Source organism: Meriones unguiculatus, chromosome 5, assembly GCF_030254825.1.
Source record: "Meriones unguiculatus strain TT.TT164.6M chromosome 5, Bangor_MerUng_6.1, whole genome shotgun sequence".
Lineage (NCBI taxonomy): Eukaryota > Metazoa > Chordata > Mammalia > Rodentia > Muridae > Meriones > Meriones unguiculatus.
The window spans coordinates 41,902,003-41,921,506 of record NC_083353.1 but is presented as its reverse complement, the minus strand read 5'-3'; the positions used below and the strand labels follow the sequence as shown (position 1 = coordinate 41,921,506).

Below are 19,504 nucleotides of genomic sequence, written 5' to 3'. Positions count from 1 at the left end.
CCACTTTCACTCTGAAGAGCTGACCATTGACAGAGGGGGCTCATTAACAGAGAGGGGCTGCCCAGCTGCTGGTTCATGGCTGTCAATCCTCCCCCCCGCTGGGGTCACTCCCAGTTGTGCCCAAGGCATACAGACCTCTCCACATGCTCTCACTTACGAGGCGTGACCCCGGGTATATGGTCATGTCAAGGACGGTAGGATGACAGCAGGTACTCACTCAAGAAACACCGGCTGTATGGTAAATACATGCTGAGGGGCATCAGTTTAGGCAAGGCCTTGGCACTGTGCCTTCCTGTCACATGGCTGTTACATCCCCTTTGGGCCATATTTAAGAATATGAGGCATTCATACATCCCCCTGCCTTTCCCAGGCCATTCTTCAGAGCACAGGTGTTTTTAGGGGTGATCCTTTTTGGCTTGGTTATTGTTTTTCCACCGTAAAGAATCATGAAATTTCCCCCAGAACTAAGTATAAAAGGATACCCTAGCCACTGGGTCCCTTGTGTCTCCAATCCACAGTGTCTTTCAGGTCTCTGCTAATCCCTGTACAATTTCTGGAGGCTTCTAGCAGTGACCCTAATAAGGTCTGTGGGATTCTAGGAGTGGCTCAAGAGACCAAGGTCCTCAAAGACACCATGCGGCCTTTGCCTAATTTCTATGCTTTCTATGTCGGTTCCATTTGGTTATATGGAGGCTGCTCATTTCTCTGCTGCAAGAAAGGGGTCTTTCCCCCGTATCTGATGATGTTGCTTCAGACGAGCAGCCATAAGCGTTGCACTGGGATGGGCTTACCCCGAGGCCATTGCAGCCGAAGAGAATGCCCATCGCCTCACCCTTCCATCCTCTTCAAAAGTTGTGTGCATGATCCACACTTTCGCTTTTGTCCACGTGTGCCTTCTTCCTAGTGCAGACGAGTCTCTTCAAGATACACCTTGACACAGAAAGATGCCCTGCTGCACAGAGTCTTTAATCCTTCCCTCAGCTCCATTCCTCCTCCTCACTCCCCGACCAGTGTCTGCTCATCATCTCCTCACCCTGGCAGTTCCTAAGTGGTCAGCCCCAGTGAAAGACTCTGGAAAGAGTAGATAGCTGAGAGGAAAGATTGGAAATGAAGGTTTTTGTTTGCTTGTTGTTATTAAGGTGTCAAGACACACAGATACAAAGCGTTCTCTTCACAAACCCGATGGGCATCACATTGGCAAGGCCGAAATCGCTGACTGAATGCTCCTCTGTGCTGATGGCTGTCAGATGGAAGGCTCAATCAAGCATGCACTGCGACTCCGACAGCTCCCTAGTGGGAGTTAAGGAATAAAGTGCAACTGTCTTATAGGAGCACAGAGTAATTGCAGGGGTGAAGGGCCCATTGGGCAGAGCCCCCCCGGCACAGCTCTGTAGCGCTCTGCATTATACAGATGACAGCTTTTGACACAGCTGGAGGCAGCAGAGGAAAGACTACCATTCTCTATAGAGTCTTGGTACTTGCGAGGATGCCGTGAACATGAATAAAGGCTGAGAGCCATGGGCCTAGAAGGAGGCAGGTAAATAGGAATCAAAAGCAGCAGGAAGAAGTTTCCACTTAAATGCACTAAAGATGGGAATGCCTGAAAACAGGAGGTTTGAAGCTTGAAGCGAGAGAGAACGTGACACTCCCCAAGATGATCTCCATCCTTCGAGTTTGTCGCCTGTTGACAAATGGGCGAGCATATGTGTGAGGAAAAGTGTGGTGAGCGGGTTCCATTTTGTTGTTTGTTTAGTCTTCACAATTCTGCATTCAACCCAGTTCAACTAGTATGGAAACCGGAGCTTGGAGAAGTCTCAGTCAGAAACAAGGAGAGAAGGGACAGGGCTTTGGTCAGGTAAGACAAAAGGGATGAGACTAGGCTTGATAACCAAGTCATGTTATTAAAGTCTCAGGGATCAACCAAAGCTAAGCAAAGGGACAGTGAGACAGAGACCTCCTTCCACAGCAGAGCGGAACACAGACACTGGGCATGGCGAGAACAGGGCGTCAGCACAAGGGCAGGGTCAAGAAGCAATAACTAGTTATAAGATCACTGTTGAGCTGGCTGGAGAAGAAAGAAGGCAGGTGTTAGAAGAAGGGGTTGCCTGGCAACCAGGGTGGTGAACGGGTCGCTTTGGAAGTACAGAAAGGAAGGAGACAGTTGTTCTGGGTGGGAGTCACCATGGAGGCACAGGTCAGGACCCAATCCAATGACAGAACTCTGGAGGAAGCTACGAGCAATTATAGCACGCGGTGGGTGGAGGGGTCTGGCTCCAAGTCCTACTTCTGTTTCTGCTGGTGGTGACAGTCTGACCAGAAACAGAGGGCAACCGTATCACCCAAAGCTCTTGGCCCAGCAAAGTAATGGAAATACAGTGGGCAGGGGACTGGAGAGCACATGACAACACTTGGCAGAAACTCCAGGAGGCGCCAAGTCCTTGTGGGCTGGCGTGTGGGTATGGTCTACCAGAGAGACTGTGTGAGGCAGCGAGGGCCAAGCAACAGGCCGGATCCCCAGAATGGCCGTGGAGGAAAACCAGGCAGCTTGCAACGGTCCCTGCAGCTGTGTGGGCCTTGCTCTGAACACAGACAGGAGCATTATTTTGTCCCCTGTCAGATACTCCCACGCAGGAAAAGGAAGCACCTTCCGTCAAACGCTGTGGCCACTTCCTCTTCAGAGGCTCCAGCCAATCTGCGCTTTGCAGCACACAGGGCCGGAGGCAGCTGGACTGCAGGCGCTGGTCGGTTGGGCTCCTTTCAGGAGCAGGACCCCGGCTCCTCTCTGGGGTGCAGGGGACAGCAGGGCTTCCTCGGCCCCCAACCCCGCCCCCAGGTCTTCACTCCGTGCTTCATGTCTCTCGGTCAGCCTGCCTGTCTGTTCCTCTCTATAGCTCGGTCAAGGAGCATGATGACTGGGGAGCAGATGGCGGCCTTTCACCCACCAACCAACTCCAACCCTCTGGAAAGGCCAATTAAGATGGGCTGGCTGAAGAAGCAGAGGTCCATCGTGAAAAACTGGCAGCAGCGGTACTTTGTGTTGAGAGCTCAGCACCTCTGCTACTACAAGGACGAGGAGGACTCCAAGCCACAGGTACCTGCTGGGTGTGTGTCCCTGCTTCAGGCCCGGAGGACCTGGGTTTGCTTCAGGCAGGGGCCCACTGGCTGCTTTCATTCCTGTAGGCAGTGGGGGTCAGTCACCTCCACCTGGGACAGTGAAGGTGCCTTGTCACAATTTTCTTTATGTGCTCTGAGTGTGAAGATGGCAGAAATGTTCCCACTAGCACAGTATGGCTCCTGGGGCACCCCAAGTCCAGTCTCACACCATAATGGGGACACCGAGATAGTAACTTATCACGGTAGCTCAGGAGAACTGACTTGGGCACTCTTTGCCGTTGTTGTTGTTCAATAAATATATATTGAACAACTATTATATAATGACATAATTACACACATTACTTAATTCTTAGTAGATTAATGCATAAATGTGCTTCTCCTAGTTACCATTCTAAACCCTTGAAGGAAATCAGTGATAAACAGGGAAAACACCTGCTGACCAGAGAAAATAATTTCAATAAGTAAGGGAAATGTGTAGTTGTTAGAAAAAGAGGAGTTCTACGAGGGAAAGAGAAGACTTGGTGAGAGAGAGGCTTGGGAGACATGCTGAGATCTTAAGTGGGGAGGACAGACTGACTATGTGCCGGTGGTGACAATGCTAGGGAGTGGGGTGTGCTAAGCAGATCTCTGCTACAAAGGCCTCCTGAGCAGAGGGAATGTCCAAACACAGGCTAGCGGGGCAGGTGTGACCAGTATGGGAAGTACCGAGGGGCCTGGGCGGCAGGAACAGAAGCAGTGATGAGCAGCAGCGGGGAAGAGGTCAGAGAAGAGAGGACAGGGGCCTAGGCTCAGGGGGCGGGTTGTGAATGTCGCTGAAAACAGTTGGGGATTTACACCGAGGGTCGGTCGTGGTGAGCCGCTGCGGGACTCTGAACAGGGGTGTGGCAGTGGTTAGCTCACTGTTAACAGATGGTTCTGTGTGTCCGAAAACAAAGCGATGGTTGAGCAGAGAGCACGGGTGCTACAGATGAGTGGTTAGGGTGCTAGGAGTGGCAGAGGGTGCCTTGGGCTGAAGGCCAGTGGTCAAAAGCGGGGTCTATTTTGAGCGTAGAGGAACAGTGTCCCACATGAGGACAAGGATAAGTCTGCACAGCTTTGATCCTCAGTCTCAGGCCCGGGCTTGCTCCCTCGCCTCCGTGCTGATGCTCACAGTGGGGAGCGAGTGAGACAGGCCAGCATCAACCATGCCTATGGAATCCCCCAAAACTGAGGTTTCTAACATCCGAGATGGCTGCGGACCCACCACAAGTGCCTATCTGTGATGATGGAAGCGGGAAGGAAGGGCTTTCCTAGAACTTGTTAGAGAAAACACAGTCCAGCAATTAGGAAGCTAAGACGTGTATGGATATTGGGGTGAATGGACAAGCAGATGTGTGGAACCAAAATGAAACGGTCACGGGGACTCCGCCATGCCAGGCTTTTGCAGACATCTGTGTGCAGTGACTGGACTTCCTGTTCTTCACGAACAACTCGGAGCCTAGCAAGTCTAGCAAACACAGGACCAGATCACGGTGGCTCACACATCAGAGTGATTGATGTCGGAATCCTCAGGGAGGCAATGCTGCCTCAGCCATCCCAAGCCCACGGAAAGGGCGGCTGGGTAGGGGTTGCCTCTGTGAAATGTAGAAATCGAAAGGGGTTTCCCATGGAACACTGTGTTCTTTCCATGACGCTCCTGTTACTGTTACCTTTCCTGGATTCTTCCTGTTTAAAATGAGGCAACACTGCCTAACCTGCATTTGCCACATGATCTAATGATATAAATTACACATGAAAACCACTGGGTGAAAAAGAACTAGTGGCAAGGGATAGATCAGTCACATGGGAGACCTGGCTTCTTTTCCCTGGAAGAAAGTCATTGCTTCTTTGACCAGGAAGGAGTAGGCAATGCTCTTCTAGCTGTGCAAGGATTTTTTTTTTTTAATGAAATCTATGAACATACTAATCAGATCAAAGGCCAAGTGAGGAAACCATGCAATCCTCTACCAGGTGGCCAAAAAAGTGGCTGATAAAACAACATGCTACTTTCAGATCTAAAAATAAAACCTCTAGGGATAGAATAGCTATTCCTTATAAAGGATACATTTTTACTCTGTGTTGCTATTCATATTTAATTGCAAAAGCTGCATGTGTGAACTGTAGGGAATTTAGACCATCAGAAAAACACAAATAAAAAGGTTATTCACAATCCCGTCAAGAAATAGCTGCCTAAATCCAGCATCCCTGTTCACAGACACTTAGAAAATTGTCCTGTGGGTCTGAAATGAGGATATCATTTAGTAAACGTGGCACTATGTCTTAGATACTGTTCCTTAGTGTTGAACATTACTCTATGATATAACCAATAATCATGGAAATAACATATTATATAAATGTTCTGAAAAAAAAAAACCTATTTTCTTACTGTTGAAAAATAGGTTACATATTATCATCACAAACTACAGTTGGTGACTATATTGCAATTTTCATATAATTTTCTTAATCTCTTTAAAATAAAGATAATCTATTTAATGCTCTACTAACTACTCTATTATTTGTTACCACTTTGGGGATTCCTAGAAATGACCTGAAAGCTATTGTGACAGGCTGGATTCTTGAAAACAAGCAATGCTCTATTTTTACATTCCCGAATGTGGGGTAAATACTTAAAAGGGAAACACACATTTGTAAAAATTGCAAAAAAAAAAAAAAAAATGTGCAGCCATCTGCCTGGGCTTGGGGAGCTGGTATTTTAAAGCAACAAGAATGTCACAAATAAAATGACTGGCTTATTCCATAATTAAAAATCAACGTTAAATAAATACAACTTCAAAAAATAAATGAGAAACGGTGCGTATATTTGGTAAACAAATGTCCTTAATATTTAAAATATTCCTGTAAAACTGTGAGAAAAAAATTAAACAAATCAGTAGGAAAATGGCATATTTACCAAAGAAACACAACGCAAATCAAGATGTATTAAAACTTTGATCTCAGTAATAACAAGAGTTATACAATGTACATGAATGAGCTACCATGTCCTCTTGCCAAAGTGGGTAAGACATTCTACATGTCAGTGGATGAAACCAGGGACCAGGAACATTGTGCGCAGCTGAAGTGCATGATAGCCTCACCTGACAGAAAACCTCTGCCCCACATTTTGATGCGCAGGGATTTAACTCAGCAGGCCTGTTGGTGGCGTGCTAGTAAATGCTTAACAGCAAGCTCTGGTGGCAAGTTTTTATGTAGAATTTGCCAGTTTTTGCGGCGTAACTATTCATTTCATGGCTGATTCAAAATACCTCATGACGGATGGAGAGATGGCTCAGCAGAGCACTGGCTACTCTTCCAGAGGACCCAAGTTCCATTCCCAGAACCATGTGGTGGCTTATGATCTGTGACTCCAAACCCTCTTATGCTTCCACAGGCACCAGGCATGCATGCGACACATGGCTACACATGCAGGCAAAACGCTCATACACATAAATTAAAATCAAATAATAAAACAATCCTAGTATCTCGGATGTCAAGACGAGAGTGGTGCAGTGTTATGTAAAATCTTTACCACATGGATAAATCACACCACAGGCAAAATAGAAAGATGTGACAAAGCACAGGATATGACAAGTCTGGGTTAATGTTACCTTTTTATTTTCTTACTTTTTAAATTATGTGGGGATCGGGGGCGGGATTTGTGCACGTGAGTGCAGGTTTCCAAGGAGGCCAGAGGTGCCAGATTCCCTGGAGCTGAGGTTATGGGTCACTCACTGTGCTGGGAACCAATACAGGGTCCTTGAAGAGAAGTCAGCACTGGTAACTGCTGAGCCTTCTCTCCAGCCCCACGCCCCCCTTTTTATTTTTTAATTTTATTTTTATTAATTACAGTTTATTCACTTTGTATCCCAGCTGTAGCCCCCTCCCCTACCCTCTCCCAATCCTACTCTCCCTCCCTCTTCTTCACCTATGCTCCTCCCCTTCCATCTGACCCTAGTCTATCAGGTTTCATCAGGACTGGCTGCGTTGTCCTCCTCTGTGGCCTGGCAAGACTGCTTCTCCCTCAGGTGGAGGTGATCAAAGAGCCAGCCCATGAGTTCATGGGCTGAGACCGTCCCTGTTCCTGTTATCGGGGAACTCTCTTGGACACTGAGCTGCCATGGGCTAATTCTGTGCAAGAGTTTTAAGTTATCTCCATGCATGGTCCTTGTTTGGAGTATCAGTCTCAGAAAAGACCCCTGTGCCCAGATTTCTTGGTTATGTTGCTCTCCTTATGGAGCTCCTGTCCCCTCCAGGTCTTTCTATCTTCCCCTTCTTTCCTAAGATTCCCTGAACTCTGCCCAAAGTTTGGCTATGAGTCTCAGAATTTGCTTTGATACCCTGCTGGGTAGAGTCTTTCAGAGGCCCTCTGTGGTAGGCTCCTATCCTGTTCTCTGTTTTCACCCTCTTCCGATGTCCGTCCCTTTTGCCTTTCTGAATGAAGATTGAGCATCTTACCCAGGGTCCTCCTAGACATATATCCAAAAAATGTTCAAGTATACAACAAGGACCTTTGATTAACTATGTTCATAGCAGTTTTATTTGCAATAGCCAGAAGCTGGAAAAAACCCTGATGTCCCTCAGTTGAGGAATGGATACAGAAATTGTGTTACATTTACACAATGGAATACGACTCAGCAATTAAAAACAAGGAAATCATGAAATTTGCAGGCAAATGGTGGGATCTAGAAAAGATCATCCTGAGTGAGGTATCCCAGAAGCAGAAATACACACATGGTATATACTCACTTAAGTGAATGTTAGACATACAATATAGGATAATCATTCTAAAATCTGTACACCTAAGGAAGCTAACCATGCCATCCTTTTAAACAGGAAATAATTTACCAAGCACTCACACAGTGTAACTTTCAGCGATGGCCGTGCTCAGCAGCTGGCCCACAGAGCCTTGGGATGTGCCTCAGTCTGCCCTCCGGAGCTAGGGCAATCTGCCCCAGCTCTGCTCCGAGTCCACCCAGGCCTGCTGGCAGTTACTGAAGGTAGTTAGGAATGCTTGGGCCCTTTATTTCCCCTCCTCACTGTCCCACTTTCCTCCCTCTCGCCACTGCCTTTTCCTAGCCACCCTGTTTATGTTGTGTGAGGGAGTCCTGCACAACGGGAGGGGCGATCTGCCTGTTGATGCCAGTATGAGTGACTTGAACTCACACTGGGCCTCTTTTTTGAGCTAAGTCTGGTGAGGAAGTTCTGGTCAGGAATTCTGGATTCCCATAGCCCAGTGTCCAAACTGTCATTTTTCTGTTTAATTACTTGTGGCTAATTAACTCTGTAACAGCTAATTAACCAGGGAAAAACAGTCCTTCCTGGATTTCTCACAAGGATCTGCTCCACTAATCTGAGCAGCGTCTGACACCTGGCTGTTGCTCAGTGAATGACACATGTATGCAGCAAACGCAGTGCTTTTATTCTTACAAGTCTGTGATAAAGAGACATGGGATATCAAGCGACAGTTTACAGAGGTACTTCTGAAACTGCCTTCCCTTTCTGGTGGCTTTGCTTCCTGTATGAAAAGGACAAGGCTTTTTCCTCTGGAAGGGTCCTAACCCAAGCTAGTACAGCAGGCATGCAAGGCGCTTGTTCTGAGGCAGGTGGTCTCCACAGGGGGAGGACCTGCTGGTGAAGGATCACAGCGCTCTACCTTCTAGACTGGAAGCCTTTTCTCTGGTTTACTTTCTGCTCCTCCCTGTCATTTTCCTTCTCTTTCCCCTCCCTCACCCTCTCCTTCCCTTTCCTTCTTATTCTTTTTCTCTCTCAGACATCTTTATTCCTAGACCTCAGGAAGCTTTCTTCTTCCAGGCCTCTGGTGTTATTTTGGAATTTTCTTAAACTGTCATTCCTTTACAGCTTTCACTGTTGCTAATTTCTTTCGATTGTTTGGAACAATGACAATTTAGGCTCAGATTAGGAGTAACTACGTCTAGAAAAATCGGCTATGTCACTTTGTATCGTCCTCTGGCTCTCCATCTAAATCTCCTCTGGATGTTGGAAGTGATGCTCCTTGCAGCTTGGATGCTGTGGGGAGCCTGTGAGCTGCCGTGGGGGAAAGGCCAGGGCAGATGCCCAGGCAGTGTGCACACTTGGCTTGAAGTGACTTGGCTCCCTAACAAGGGGTCTCCAGTCAGGACCTTGCCCTGCCTTCCCTAGGCGCCTGCAGCTGCCGCTAACTCTGGCCAAGGCAGAGGGGGCAGCTTTCCTGTTCCACTGCTTACCCTCGTCCTCATCCTGCTGTTAGCATCTCATTGTTCCCCCAGATTAAAGCTTCCTCGGTTTAAACAAATGGCTGATGACATACAGAGCATAACCTTTGGTGTTTCATCTTTCAGGGCTACATGTATCTGCCAGGCAGTACAGTCAAAGAAATCGCCACAAACCCCGAAGAGGCTGGGAAATTCGTCTTTGAAGTTATTCCAGGTGGGTAGCCGGCATTTCCATTTCGTGCCTAGAGGTCAAGGCGGTGGTCCACCATTCGACCATGTTATGAGCTCACAGCAGCTCTTCATATGGTTAGTGAACTCATCCCAGGTGATCAGCTGGTGGGTGCCACTGGTGCAATCCCACGAGCCTTCCTGGAGCGGGAGTTGTAGCAGGAGGCTCCGGGAAACAGTCGTCATCCATGCTCACCGTATTGCAGAATGCTGCTGCTCAAAATATGCATTTGAGCTGCGCGAGTCTGGCACTTAGTGGGTTGCGGTGGTAGAATGTCCGTGGTCCCATATGTTTCGACAGGACCTAATTGAGAAATGGAAGTTTAGGCTTTTGAGAACCTAAAGCATGCCAGCTGCTGCATGTCCCCTGTGTGCACATGGGCTGTATGCTGGGGGGTGCCTGTTTCCCATGAAGGACGCATTAGGAGCAAAGGGAATTTGGCTCACACCCCTGCATCTGCCCCCTCGGGCCTGATTTGCTTCCTCCCTGTCTCTTGCTCCGAGGCAGCCCCATCCGTGCCAGGAATGCCAGTTCTGCTGTGCCGCCTGCTTGCCACATCCCTGACTTCAGTGGAGAGGGTCATGGGTTCCTTTCTCTTGGACCTCTCTTTCTGGCTCAAATAGGCAGCCACGTACAAAGGTGGTGAAGGCAGCACGGCAAAAGAGAAAAGTGCCCTGTCGAGAGCCAAGCTACACACCCCCAAATCCCGACCGTGGCTCTCACTGTGCAGCAGCCCCTCTGATTGTCCTCTGACTCTTCTGATTTATCTGCAATGAGGACAGTAGTGACAATGAGGATTAAATGGAGATAGGTGTCTGGATAAGATATTTGGTTTGGTGCCTAATATACAGTAAGTACCATGCAAATGTTTGGACATCTGGCAGGAATTATGACACAGAAAAATCTTAATGTTGGCTGCCAGTTCACATACACACACATACACACACACACACACGAAGGAACAATGAAGTGAGGTCTGGTGGTTTTCACGCAGGGAGGAGCACCTAGGAGCTCCTGTAAGGAGATTGTATATACAGGCAAGGTGATGGCAGACAGGCTCTTCCCTACCTTCCCACGGGGCTCTCTCGTGCTCTCTCTCTCTGCCCCCTCTCTTTCAGTCTCTCTCTGTCTTTCCTTCTGTCTCTGTCTCTCTGTCTCACTGTTTATCTCTGTCTCTTGCTGTCACTGTATTTTCCAGTGCCGGCACCTCTTATATGGACCACTGAGCATATAGCAATCCTAAACTATGTTCCTGTAGCACTGCTGTTTCCAAGACTCTACCCAGCCTGGGCTCAGATATGTAAACTCTTCGCTTCCGTTTCTTTGTCCTCCTCTTGCAGAAGGTCATGATGCCATAAGAAGCAAGATTTGGAATCAAGGCCCTCTCTCTGCAGTTTCCAGCCTCAGGGGCACACGGTGCCTGTAGTTAAGCCTTTGATTTTGACTTGCAGCCGGCAACTGTTAAGGATGTGCACCCCTCTCTTCCCCGACCTTTAGCTCCTCCTGCTGTATGACAAAGCTCATTCAGCTTCATCCACAGCCCGAGGAGATTCCATCATTCATATAGCACTGAATACGCTGAGCATCTGAGCCAGTGCTATGGTAGGGCCTGTGGGCAGCAAAGAACAGAAACAGCCACACATGAGTAACAGTCCGGCCACACACCAAATAGTCTGGGTGAACTGTGAAATTTTCCTGATGGATCAGAAAAACTAAGGCAAAGAGGGAACACGCCTGACTGAGGGGGAATGGAAGGGAACTGTTTTGTCGTTGATAGCAGAACAGGTGTGTCATTGAGAATGTGGAACTGGGGTAAACTTACGAAGATGCTAACAGAGAAAGCTAAATATTGGGGGCTGGAGAGATGGCTCAGTGGTTAACAGCACTGTCTGCTCTTCCAGGGGTCATGAGTTCAATTACATGAGCCACATGGTGGCTCACAACCATCTATAATGCATTCTGGTGCCCTCTTATGGCATGCAGGTGTACATGCAGATAGAGCATTCATATACATTAAACAAGCAAACAAACAAATGAATCTTTTTTTATAAGGCTAAATATTCAGCTGAAGGTAGCCTTTCGTAGGACTGGGATGGCCAGTACAATGTCCCCAAGTCTCCACGTGTGAGAGAATTCCAAGTGGACCAAGGTGGCCAGGGTGACATGACTGCAAGGAGAGGGGTGATTCCGTAGGCACGTCTCAGCAATCAAGGAAAATTGAACTTCTGCCTGGGAGGAGGGAAAGCCACCAGAAGTTCTAACTGCAGCAGTGGTATAATACAGCTCATGTTCAAAATGCATATGAATTGAGAACAAAATGTAAGTTATGGGGGTGTGGACAGGTGCGTGCAATGAGATATCAGAGGTGGTGGCCGAAGGAACTGTTTCCCTGTGGGGTCTCTCACGGCAACCAGAAAACCAAGAAGGCCCGTTTTGACAGAGCAGCAGGCTGAAGTGTGTCCGTGGCAGAGAAGGACACCAGGCAGATTCTGCCCAGCAGGACTTGCGTAGGGAGGAGGAGGGCAGCAGCCCTGCCTGGTTGGACTCCAGCGGGCAGAGACCTGGCATCTCTGGGCTTTCGTCCTAATGGCTCTAAGTTGGTAACAACACAGCTCCCTGCCCCATTTTAAAGGGACCCTGTGGCTACTCAGGTAGTTTCTAGTTTTCTCCTGAGCACTTTTTCACTTCTAGTTTCACTCCTGGAAGATACCCACAGGAAAAGCTTTTGTGGCGAAGACACAATGACAAGATGGGTTTGGAATCAGCTCACCTCAGACCATGAAAGAACCGATAAGCTATGTGCAGAAGGCCAGAACCAAAGGGGTTGGAAAGCTGGTTTCTGCAGGAAAATCCAGGGCTGGGCCCTTAGGACACTGCGAACCTCAGAAATATTTGAGCTGACCTGGCTTTGTAGGAAGTCTGAGCTTCACCAGCGTCCTGTAACTGAAGGGATTGCTATCCTTTTTGTCCCTTCTAACACCTTTACCAACTAAGGAAAATTCTAACCCAGCAGGTTTCTTCCTGCAAGGATGTGTAGGAAGATGTTAGGTTCTTTTCTCTCCCTCATTTCTTCTTCAGTCACTTTTCCTCATTTTTGTTTTGTCCCTTTCTGGGCCCCCTCTATCCTCTTTGTCATTTCCATCATCTTTTTGCTCATTTGATACATTTAACCTTTATTCAAGCTTAAAGTGGAAGCGGTAGATGAGGTCCTGACAATCTCCATGTGCCCCTTAACTAGGTATTGGAAACACACCTTCTGTGAGGCTCTGTGTGATCCAAACATCCTGTGACAGGAGACACCAGTTCTAGGAGAAAGACAGTCTAGCGCCCTTCGTCCCTCACACTTGGGGTCTTTGTTCCTTTTCAGATCTCCACAGCTGAGTTCAGGCTATCTTGAGAAGGAAAGCATCCATCCTGGGCATGGAGACCAGACGTCTCCTTGAATGCCGAACCAAATGCCGCAGTTACTGTTCCTGTCAGTAGCAAATGGCTTCTGACCTCCGTGGAAGCAGCTCTCTGTCAAGCCAGGGCGACTGCGAGCCCTGCATTCAGCAACTCGTCAATAGAAATATGCCCATGGGCTACAGCCATAAAGGTGGATCAGGATCCAAGGCCACTGAGCAGTCAGGCAGCAAAGTCACTTGACTGTCAGTGCTGGATGCATTAAGAAACCAGTCAGGGTCAGCTCTCCCCTTCCCCGGCTCTGGCTCCTCCCACTCTACAACCTTCCTGTGCTCCTCTTTCCTCCAGCCTCATGTGACCAGAACCGCATGGGACAAGATTCCTACGTCCTTATGGCCAGTTCCCAGGTGGAGATGGAGGAGTGGGTTAAGTTCCTCAGGAGAGTTGCTGGCACGCCCTCTGGAGGTAAGGACTCACACAGCCCTTCTGAACAGGCTTCGGAGGAGGAGGAGGAGGAGGAGGAGGAGAAGGAAGAGCAGAAGCAGGCTCCAGTGTTCAGGGGAGAAATCCTCTCTGCCCAGTGTTCAGGGGAGAAATCAGAGACCCCAGAGACCTTTTGGCCATGTCCTCTGCTGAGAATGGGGAAAAGAGGCTTCTATGCGCTTAGCTATCCTCCTAGCTTACCTCAAAGCTCCGGCTCCAGATCAAACAGAATAATCAGTGAGTCCATTGCCTTCGTCAGCAAAGGAGTGAGACATCCCAAAGTCAGGCTTTCTTCACTTTGGCTAAGGTACCCTCTCTGAGATGAAGATGTTGACTAGTGATCTGGGTTCCTGGTTGCTTTAATTCTTACCATGGGTGTTTCCACTCTGGACCTGAGAGGGCTAGCGACAAAATGTGCCACCAAGGCTGGTCAGTACAGAAAGACGCCTGCCCCCCCAGCGATGGGGGCTAAGCGCTTGAGGCTTCTGGGTCTCCTAGGGATATTTTCACACTTGGCCAACTGTAAAGACAAAAAGCAAGCAAGACAAACAACAAAAACCTGATGAATACAAAATACATATGAAATTAACAAACGTAAACTTAGCATGTTTTCTTCATTTTATAAAGACATAAAAATAACTCAAATGGGTAAGTTCACAAACTACCATTTTCCAACATTTTAGGAAAACAAACTACTTGTGTTGACTCCAGGAAAACTATAAATACGTAATTAATTATTGATGTTGTCTCTTATTTTAGAACTCATTTATGGAAGCATTCATGGTTAAATATTGATTTGATTTCCCAACAGTTTCTTTCAGAAATTATAAGGCCACCAAAATAATTTTATGTGAAATTGAAAAAAAAATTAGCCATTTGAGTTATTTTAATGTTGCCATGTTCCAACCAGGGTTGTATGTACGTATATTTTTTCCTGAAAGATAAATGTAGAATATATGAACATTTCTATGTGTGAAGAATACATATAGCATAGCTTAGTTTATCCTATGTGACTGTAAATCTTTTTAAAGGGTTAGTTTCATTATGTGTGTACATGCCTGTACACACAGGTGAACATGCACATGCATGTGGTGCTTGTGGAGGCCAGAAAAGAGCTGTGTCAGATCTCCTGGCCATAGCTCCAGCAGTGGGCTGCCCATGAATGCTGGGACCATTCGCTCATCCTCTGCAGGAGCAATTTCCCTCTTAACTGCTGGACCATCTGTCTGTTCCCTCTGATAGAATCTTAGTGAGTCATTCCAAGGATTGTTTTGATGCAGAAGAGACATCACCTCCAATGATGTTAAGTAGCAGGAAAGATTGCCGGGTAGATGTTCCGAGGACAGGCACTGCCACGGGCCTCACAGACACAGGGACTGAGGAACGGAATTATATCGTTTCTCCTGGGCCCACGGACTCTTCCTTGCACATTTGCCTGTTTCTGTATAGCCAGCGGCCCCTCTCGCCCACACTTGTTCCACAGGTACTCCTCGGCTGGGCCACTTCTCCGGGCCTCTCCTACCAGCACTAGCTGAGCCTCTGCAGCCCTGTGGTTAACTCCTGAGAAGCAAACTCTCCCTGGATCAGTGGAGGGCAGAGTTCCAGCTGGGGACCTGGCTCCTGTGGTCCACCAGGAGAGGCTCAGGAAGAGAAGCCATCCGAATAGGAGTGTATCTGTCAAGGCCGCCATTAACATCTGCACCAATGCACAGACAGCTCCATGGCTTCACTGGCCATTTTCCAAGTCCTAAACACAAGCATTCATTATGGTAACTGTGCCAAGAAAAATATATTTTTTTTCTTTTTTAACATGTAAAAGCTTGATGCAGTACTGTTTCCCTCTGGAATGGCTTCACCATGACCTTCCTTCAGCCCCGGGCCAAAAGATCAAGGGCTTGCTGACATGCCCTCTTCCTGCTGAAGGGCTTTGGTCACTGGCAGGGGTCAAGGGTGTTGTCTAGCTTTCTGCATCTGCTCTGTCTCAAACTTATCTGTGCTCTTCCTGGTCCCCGTATCCAAAGGGTTCCTCTCATCAAGCCTTGAGCTTAAGTCCTGGGTGTGGGGAGAGCCAGGGGCCCCAGTATGGGTGTGTTCAGGGAACAGCGTTAGCTGTGAGGCAGTGAGTACTCATTGGACCAATGTGGCAGTTTCGCAGAGTAAAGTAAGGGGAACTGACCCTTGTGTCAAGACTGAAGGGTTCTAATCTCTCCTTGGGAACAAAGGCTGCTTTATTTATCGAATACCACAGCGAATATGGCCTCATAAAGGAACTAAGGATTTCTGTCTTGATTAATCTGATACAGGCATCTGGAAAGGAAGAAATAGTTGTTAGGGCCCTACATACTCAGAACAGCACACAAAGCCACAACCAGATAGAATCGGCCTATACCTGCATGTTGGTTTTTTATCATTTTTGTTGGGGGCATTGCTCTCAAGGCCCTGTTGCCTTCAGCAAATGGTCTTCAGTCTCATCACCACATCTTACATACACAGTTGCTGTTTTGAGTCGGGCTTTCCTGAGCCCTGAAGGAGAAATAGATAGCATGGTAGCTCAGGAGTCCCGCGTGGGCTAAAGTCAATTAGGTTGTTCGTCTTGGAAGTCAGTCGATTCTGAGCAGGCTGGGGACGCAGTGTGCAAGCAGAGTGAGTACGTATCCCTAAATTATCCCAAAGCACATTGTTAACTTGGTGACGGACGGGGTAAAAGGTTGGTTTGCGAAGGCGACTGTCGCGCAGCATTTCTTTAAAAAGTCATTCCCTCATACCAAACATAGACTGCAGACGACGGAGCTCGAGAAACTCCATGATGTTGCTCACTGCTTCTTGCCAAGTCAGAGAACTTCCATCCTGAGAGAGCACACAACCTCCATCAGGAGACTATCTGGAGAGGGGCAGGGCCAGGGCCATCAGTGGACGGCAACTGGGTCACAAGATATCCTCCTAGAAACTGTGACATCATCACCATCCTGTTCCAACCCTAGGGCAGCTCTGCATTTTCCATGAATAGCTCAACCACTTCTCACTATGTTCACTCCTCCACCTGGTCAAGAAAGAACCTTTCCTGCTCAGACCCACTGCTAAGCTTCCGCATCTGCCCTCTGACACACTGATCAGAGTGAGCCTCACACCTGTCATGTCAAGGCCCCGCTGCTCGACCCTTTTCTACTCTCCCCTTCTCAAAGTAAGAGCTAAAGGCTTTAAACTGGCTTATGATGAACAATGTCCTCTTGATCACCTCTTTGTCCTTGTTTTCTAGAACCTTCTTCCACATCCATTTCACTCCAGCATCACCAGCCTTCTCAGACACCACAGGCATGCTCCTGCCTTAGGCCCTTGCAAATTCTGTTCTCTCAGTTTAGAATCCTCAGCATGGCTTTGCCACGTGTGTGTGTGTGTGTGTGTGTGTGTGTGTGTGTGTGTGTCGTTTGCTTTTCTTCAGGTTTTTGCTTAAAGATCACCTCCTCAGGACCCCCCCCCCCCATCATTCTGTATGACATTTAGTAGCTTTCTTCACCTACTTCAGCCCTCCCTAGTCTTCTGTTCTTCACTTTTGGTTCATAGTCTCTCCTCACTAGGTTAAAGTCTTCAATCTATGCAGCAGGAATTGCTTTTCTCTGTGTCTCTCAGGCCTGAAACAGTTTATTCCTGGCTTCTGTTAAGGAATAGTCCTCCACAGCAGTCACCCTCGGGCCACTCTCTCAGGCTCTTCTTGCCATTGGAGATGCTCAGCCAAGAAAGGACTCAGTAAAGTGAATTGCTCCTTCTCGAATTATTTTCCACTGAACAACAAACAAGCCTTGCTGAAGTTCTTCTTGATCCAAAGACACCCTTAGAAAATCCAGTGAAATGGTGGAAACTAGCTGGAATGATAGCTAGACATGAAAAGCTTGGCCTTTCTCAGCAGGGTGTCTTCAGACACCCGTGGTCTGCCTAAGTGCCTGCGTTAAATGAGAGAAGCCACTCTGGGCAGAACTGACATGTTTTTCTGCTCCTGTCACTGAAGAAGTGGCCTTCAGGTCTTCTGGCTTCTCAGATGTCCCTCCTTTCCGGCAGGCTCTGCCTGGTCCTCACATCTCCTCAGGGAGCTGCTGCTTGGTGCCTTCTCATCAGGCTAATGTGTGTGAGTGTGTGTGTATGTGTGCCTGCACCCTCCAGTCTCCTCTCCTCTCAGCGTGGAGATCATATCTTAAGTCCTCATGCTGGAAAGCTGGTTTCTGTGCCCTGGGAACAGGCAGTCCAGGCTGCACATGGAGTCTCTGTTGACTGCTTCTCCTTTCTCCCTGGGTTCTTGCTCAGGGGCTCCTGGGCACAGGAACCATGTGGTAAGTTTCGTCCTGCTCTCTGCTGCAGTTCGGAGACAGGATCCGGCTCCTTTGTTTAAGTTTCTTTGTGGATTTGCCAAACCCAAGACTTATGCTGTGTAAATATCTACTCATTATAAGCCTCAAGGAATTTTTCTTCCTCTAGTCTTTTGTTTCCTTACATCCTTCAGAACAGAATTTCACAATCTACACCTGAGTGCAGCATGTGAGATGTGCTGTCCCTGCAAAAACTCGTGTTCTATGTGACCTAGTCTCTCTGGCTAAGCCTGATCGTTTCTATTTATTTCTCCTAACTCTATCACCTCCCACTTCCCGAGCTCCTAAACACAAGAAAGACACATATTTATTCATTTACCTTAAAACTAGGGAGAAAGACCCAGGGGTGTTCCCCATGGGGGAGGAGAATGAAATCATGCTCAAGAAACCCACAGTCTACTAAAAGATACTAAAATTAAAATTGAAAACCCAAGAGATAATATAAAAATTATAGCTTTGAAAAACACTATGAAGGCCAGGTGCAATAACTCATATCTGTAACCCTAGTCCTTGGGACCTGAGATAGGAGGATCTCTGTGAGTTCAAAGCCAGCCTGGGCTATACAGAATGAGTTCCAGGTCAGGTTGGCCTAGGATGAGAACCTGCCTCATAAAATAGAAACAAAAATGTATCCCAGAACAAAAACGCATGAAACAAAGTAAAGTTTGTGAAGAAGGTTGAAGAAGGCTTCTCTGAACTAGAAATGACTCACTGAGCTCCAAATAGCCAGGAGAGGTGAATCAGACAAAGAAGTAGGAAGAGGAATGGTGTTGAACAGCAGCTGCAGATGCCCTGAGACAGAAAGTTGAGTGCGGGGTGGGGGTGGGGTGAAGGTAGGTGGTGGCAGAGAGACATTGGTGCTGGTGCTGGTTAATAGGAGCAACAGGAGAACGGTTCAAGCAAGAAGGAGGTAAAGTCAGGTTACATTTAGAGATCATTCCAGTCGCGGTGTGCATCACATCCTGGGCTGGAGGCAGCCGGTCGGTCACAGAGAAGGCGTAGACCAGAAATGAAACCGGAGCCGTCATCCAGGCAAGAGTGGATGGGTGGCAGCTTGTACGAAAGGTGGCCGTGGAGCCGGGGGAATCAAACAGGTTTGCACAGCGTTCTGGAGGTAACCCTGCCAGCACGTGGGTGTGAGTTCCATGTGGAGGGAAAAGGGTGGCAGCAGAGACGAGTCCCGATTCCTGGCTGGGGAGTGACAGAGGGATGAAAATGGGTTGGCAGTGTGAGGCTACCCCTGGCAATTCATTTCCTGCCCGAACCTCTGGAGGGTCTCTAGTAGGCATGGGGTCAGTTGCAGTGGTCCGGTCTGTCTTCCCAACAGGAGTGGGGAGCCGTTTGCTTCACCCAGCAGCCTACCTCTGAGATCATTGTCTCAGAGGACCCTGGCCGAGCCATGCGCATCTCTGAAAGCCTTTCCAGGAGCGGGTGGGCTGGCTTCATAAAGGCTAAGTGGCATTCTGTGTTCCTGCCAGACAGCTTGATATATGGTGCAATGCTGGTAAACGCTTGCGTATAGGATTTTCTTTTCTTTTCTTTTTTTTTTTTTCCAGTCTTTTAACCCACCCCAGAGCTGTCCCCTGAATGGCGGCTGACAATTAGCCGTTAAGTAAAAGGAGGCACTTATTTTTATTGTGCTCTGACAGCTTTATGTTTACTCTCTGAGAGCCAAGGGGAGCCTCTTGTGT

The 19,504-nt window shown here is 48.0% G+C and overlaps 1 protein-coding gene across 5 annotated transcripts in view; it reads left to right on the top strand.

Moving 5' to 3' along the window:
- The window catches only part of Arhgap25 (Rho GTPase activating protein 25), a 75,839-nt gene that overhangs the window by 32,303 nt on the left and 24,032 nt on the right, over positions 1-19,504 (top strand). For 2 of the 5 annotated variants that reach the window (XM_021647757.2, XM_060383699.1), the window contains 3 exons: positions 2,892-3,091; positions 9,468-9,555; positions 13,321-13,437. In XM_021647757.2, the coding sequence (XP_021503432.1) occupies positions 2,892-3,091; positions 9,468-9,555; positions 13,321-13,437 (405 nt within the window). Of the gene's footprint in view, positions 1-2,722; positions 2,742-2,891; positions 3,092-9,467; positions 9,556-12,937; positions 13,166-13,320; positions 13,438-19,504 lie in introns of those variants that run through there. The other 3 variants (XM_060383698.1, XM_021647760.2, XM_021647759.2) reach the window with 3 other exon arrangements.